The sequence below is a fragment of the Ips typographus genome, linkage group LG5 (genome assembly GCF_016097725.1).
Source record: "Ips typographus isolate SLU linkage group LG5, UJ_Ityp_2.0, whole genome shotgun sequence".
NCBI lineage: Eukaryota > Metazoa > Arthropoda > Insecta > Coleoptera > Curculionidae > Ips > Ips typographus.
Genome location: NC_138426.1, coordinates 3,138,423 through 3,143,866, shown reverse-complemented (window position 1 = coordinate 3,143,866; position 5,444 = coordinate 3,138,423). Strand labels below are relative to the sequence as shown.

General features: G+C 34.8%; 1 protein-coding gene across 1 annotated transcript; it reads right to left on the bottom strand.

The window, feature by feature from the left end:
• Positions 1–303: 303 nt before the first annotated feature.
• On the bottom strand, positions 304–1,002 carry LOC145729268 (uncharacterized). The gene is made up of 2 exons (XM_081979949.1): positions 749–1,002; positions 304–568 (listed from the first exon to the last, which is right to left on the bottom strand). The coding sequence occupies exons 1-2, from the start codon at positions 1,000–1,002 to the stop codon at positions 304–306; spliced, it is 519 nt and encodes a 172-aa protein (XP_081836075.1).
• Between the last annotated feature and the right edge of the window lie 4,442 nt (positions 1,003–5,444).

The following is a 5,444-nucleotide window of genomic DNA, read 5'->3' as shown; positions in this document are numbered from 1 at the left end:
TCATAAAAATCAAAGCTAAACTAATCACATAAACAAACAGCGTCACAGGGTTGGCTGCTGGCTTCACACGTCCTGGAGGCCTATGATCTCCTATCTCTTACCGTTGCTGGGATCCCAATGATGTGGCTCGAATTTGAAACACCCTGTAGTACAATATTATACTTACCCAGGTGTAATAAACAAAAAAATATTATTATTTTTTTTAGTTTTTCTTTATTACTTAATATTAACAACTTTGTAAAAAAATTGCTCCAATATGTCGACTTTACTTAATTTTCAACTTCACAAATTGAAAAAACAAATTTATTTCCGTCGTTCTTTGTCATCTTTATCTTTATTAGCCGCTAAAACTGCCCCCGGAGACGGATAGGGTCTTTGCTGAAATAACACCCCGGAAGCAGTATTGTCTGCTCTCGTTGTATTGCTTTCCAAACCATCGCTCCACGTTCCTTGTGGCACATCAGAATAAGCCGCCGGATCCATTGGATCTAAAGGTTCCTCCCGTTTACGTTTTTCTCTGTCCCTTCTATAGCGGTCGTCTCTCTCCCTCTTAGAACGTCTATCATCCCTTTTTAACGCACATTATGTTAAGATATGAAGAAAATTCATCAAAACGATTCAACTTAATTAGAAGTTTCAAAACGTTTAGATAAGTATCGTGTTAAACCTCATAAAGCCTTGTCGGAAACAACTTGGTTGGTAACACTCCAGGAAAACCGATAAAACAAGGAACAAATCAAGAACTTACCTATCTTTTTCTGTCCTATCACGTCGATCCGAAGATTTCCTGTATCCCCGGTCGTCATCATCAGAATCATCTCGCATTTTGTCATAGCTTCTATCCGTTTCCTTATCTGACCTTTCGCGCTTTAGCGCATCCTCTTTGTCACCATTTGAATTATTCTCGTCTAGTAACCGCTTCTCTCTTAATTTGGCCGCGCAGTGTGAAGCCACTGCTTTAGGATGCTTAGGCGGTAGCCAGGAAACCAAATCGTTTTCCATATTCCAATAATAAAATCGGCCTCTGGAAATAATAATACTCAATCGGTCAATATAAGCTTTCAGATTGTAAGTATAGGGCGAGGGGTAGATCGCCGAAGTATTTTGGTGTACACACTCGAGGTATTATGAGGCACTTTTCCAGTATTACGAGGTATTTTGAGGCATTAATACTTTGCAGTAGACCTTGTATCAAAATAACTAAATTGACTGAAAATCGAACAGATCAGCATAAGCAGATGTAATAGTTGTGGTAAAATCTTTGTTACATTATATTGAGTTGACACAATATTTATTACAAATTATTATAATAATTTACCAACTTTTGAACGTTTAAACATTTTTAAGGTCCCGTGACTGTTATGACAGGTTCCAACTAGACTTTACAGTGTTGCAAGCACTAAAATTGCATAATCAAGGTCACGTGATGTGTCTCTTACAACCTCCGGTTTTTAAACCGTCTAAAATAGTCCAGTATCAAATTTTTAAAATGTAAACTACATTTTAAAGACCACGTGATTGTTTTTGACAATGTCAACAGCCCTTCACAGTGTTGCAAGCTTAATTTATCAATTTTCCAAAATTAAAACTGCGTTTTGGAGGTCACGTGATTGTTTTCGACATTATCAACTGGCCTTTACAGTGTTGCAAGCTTAAAAATTGAATTACCAAAGTCACGTGACGTGTATTTTGCAATTTAAGTTTGTACAACTGTCTAAATTTAATTCATCAATTTTCCAAAGTTAAAACTGCGTTTTGGAGGTCACGTGATTGTTTTCGACAATATCAACTGGCCTTTACAGTGTTGCAAGCTCAAAAATTGAATTATCAAATAAGAACTATGAATCCAGTTTTATAGACTCTTTGATTAATCATGGCATCAATCTGCGATTTTGAAAAACAATAAACGTAGAAATTAAGACTCTAAGAACCATAAAGGGTATAACACTTAGGAACTTGCACACAGGAGTGTATATAATATAGAATTTTTTCCACTATTAACAATATTTTTCATAGTCCTTTTATTGAAAATTTAAGATAACAACAATACAACAACATGAAGGGACAACCCACCGCCCTCTATACTAGAAAGCCTAAAATGTCACTTTTAATGGCGGCGTTAGCGGTTTTCGTTTTATACACAAACGTATGCAGATGCAGTAAGAAATATGTGTTTTTTTAATTGTTTCGTGTAATTGATTGCAAGTTGTGAGTGAAAAATCAAAAAAATGTTTATTTCTGATCCAGATATGTATAGATACAGCTTTTTTATACATAATCAAGTCCAGCCTAAACAAATTGGTTAGAACACTTGTCCTGGAAAGTACAACACACAGCAAACTAGTTTAAACATTGTTCAATGTAAGAAAATCTGTAAATCCTTGAAACTAGGTAAGCAAAACTGGTAAATGGTTCTTATGTTATTACCAAGAACATTCATTCAAAGTTATTTTTGTTGCTCTCACAATGAAGGATGCTTTAAAATGTAACTCACATACGTGTGCATGTAACAAGTACCTATTAAGTTTACTGTACTAGAAAGCACTTGTACCTACCATTGAGTATAGTGTTGGAGTAAAATCATCCCACTTCAAAGTGTTCAACCACTGTTAAGTTGGATCCGGTTTTTTGTAAAGCAAAAAACTGACATGGTACTTAAATCAACTCGACAACAGAAAGTCTTTTTAAAAAGAATAATTTTATTAAGAGTTTCTGACGTCGAGTTTATTTAAGTGGCGCAGTCGGTAGGATTGTGCGGTAGTGATTTTCGGACAATTTCGGTCTGCAGTCATTATTTGGGCCCTTCGACCCTTCAGCGCAATCCAAAGAATCTAGGACACCAGGCGACACCCAGAGTGAGAGTCGGAAAGGAAGAAGCCAGTTCAACTACGTAAGTGCCATATTCCTTTCGCTCCTTCCGAAATACCTCGTTTAGGTGTCTCGTTAGGAATAATTTATTTAAGTTCAGTCTATCGAAGACAATTTAGGTTAGATCAGTCTATTGGAGACAACTTTAGGATTAGTTCAGTCTATCGGAGACAAAATTAGGATTAATTATCAGTTTCTGAGTGAAAAGTTAAAAATAACATAATTTTTAATTAATTTTTGTTTTCTTCGATGAGTGATTCCGAAAACGAATTTGATGCTATTATAAATCAATTTCAAAGCTCTCTAAAATTATCAAGGGAAGTAAAACAATCAACTCGAAACACTATTCCCACCATGAATAATCAAGCAGGTAGTCAGGCACATGTTGCTTCATTTAATTGGAATCTTTTCAAATCAAAAGTGGATATTATTAAACCATACGATGGAGACGCTACTAATGCTTATTAAAGTATGCCAAGGTCTGATTGATTCTTACAAAGATTTAAATGATGCCGAACTTAACAAACATATTTTCGATTGCATTCAAGGTAAATTGATTGGTAAGGCAGAAATCATGATTGGCAATCGATCAGAACTTTCTACTTGGGATCAATTTAAGAATGCTTTGATTCAATGTTTTTCCGATCGCAGAAATTTGGAATGTTTAATTCAAGAATTAACACGACTGCGCCACTTAAATAAACTCGACGTCAGAAACTCTTTTTAAAAAGAATAATTTTATTAAGAGTTTACAATTAGTGCGACTTAACTATACGAAGTTACAGTAGAGAGTAGTCTAGGAATATAATAAATAGCTATTTATGTAACCAGTTACCAAAAGATCGATTTCGTGTAACGAATGAATGTTTGTAGGGCGAGCGCAGCGAGGTCCTACAATTTGAATGAGTGATACTTTATGTAACTAGTTACATAAAGTAAAACGTTTTGTCACTCTAATCAGTTTTGAAAAGTGTCACTTTATATGTCAAAATTAGAAAAATACATTTAAGCAACCTAAAATGTAGAATAAGCATAATAGCAATAGCATCTTCCTGGGAACCGTTGTGTCAGCATAGTCCCATGGGATTTACGGAAATAGGCATATATAACTCGGTTGGGCTTTTTTCTGAATTGCTGTTACAATGTGGCTTGAAAAACTTATGAACGGCAGCAAACAAAAATAACTTACGCAAATAACCTCAAGTTTTGATTTTAAACCGCAAAAATTCATCTAATCCTCAAAAAACAAAATTTCCACGATACAAACTGTCACCACTATTCCCGCCATATTGGAATTTTTGACAAGCACCTTCTATGCTTTCTAGTATAGTAGGCGGTGGACAACCTAATTTATCTGTCTCTGTCAAGTCAAGTATATTTCATATGTCAGATGTCTTAATGGACATTGACATTATTATTTACCTAGGTCAATAATATTTCCTTTTTTGTCGTGTTTGTGCCAGACTAGAACTAGAGATTAGACTCTATTTTTGACCTAGGTCAACAATGACCATTCAGGTAGAGGAAACTAATTTCTCAAGTTACTAATCGGTATGTTTATTATGTTAGTAGTGGAAAAAACAATTTTCTTATTTCCCGTTGCAGCTTTGTCCGTCTTTTTCTTCAACTCGGCCTTCATATCTTGGATTTTCTTTTTTAGTTGTATTCCAGTTAAATCCCTTCCAATTTGGGAAATATATTTTTGGTGGATCTCTTTGTATGCTTGTTCTTTTTTCTCTTTTATTTTAGGAACTTGCGATTTATTAAATATAATATTATAATTCCTTCCCAAAATTTCCATCAATTTCAAGTTGGACGAAATTTTTGCAGGAACTTCCTCCGCCAAAAAATCACTTGTAGAATTTTCTGAATCACTACTCATTTTGAACGTAAACCGATAGCACTCGATAATGATACTGGTTTAAAAAGTTTTAACTACTTAAAATATCTAGATTTTCCTAATAAAGTAAAAGCAAAAGGTTATTCACTTCAATTTCAGCAAATGCTATTAGCCAAAGCTAAATCTACCTAGTAAAAGCTAAAGCTTACACTTCATAATAATAATAATAATAATAAAGCCGTTTATTTCCAACAGGCCGACGCCCACTTACAGGAAATTGAAAGATAGTATACAAACTGAAACTTAAATAATTAATAACTAAATACTAAGATAAGATCAAGAATCGGAAAGGCTAGATCAGTGTTTAATAAAATGAGGAATGCATTAACCAGAACAGATCTTAGTCTACATCTTAAAATCAGAATGCTTAAATGCTACATATTTCCAGTACTATTATATGGAATGGAAGCCTGGACGCTTAAGAAGTGCGACACTGACCGGCTGGAAGCGTTCGAGATGTGGGCATATCGAAGAATCCTCAGAATAAGCTGGGTGAGCAGAACAACGAACAAGGAGGTGTTGAGAAGAATGGGAAAGGAGAAGGAAATAATCAACACAATCAAAATCAGAAAATTGCAATATCTGGGCCACGTGATGAGAGGGGAGAGGTACACACTGTTGCAAACTATTATACAAGGAAAAATACAGGGTAAAAGAAGTATAGGAAGAAGACGCA

Excerpts from the sequence above, each read along its gene's own strand:
- LOC145729268 (XM_081979949.1), bottom strand. The coding sequence starts at position 1,002 with ATGGAAAACGATTTGGTTTCCTGGCTACCGCCTAAGCATCCTAAAGCA. Across the intron at positions 569-748 it reads GATAGGACAGAAAAAGATAG|GGATGATAGACGTTCTAAGA; the intron begins GTAAGTTCTTGA and ends TGCGTTAAAAAG.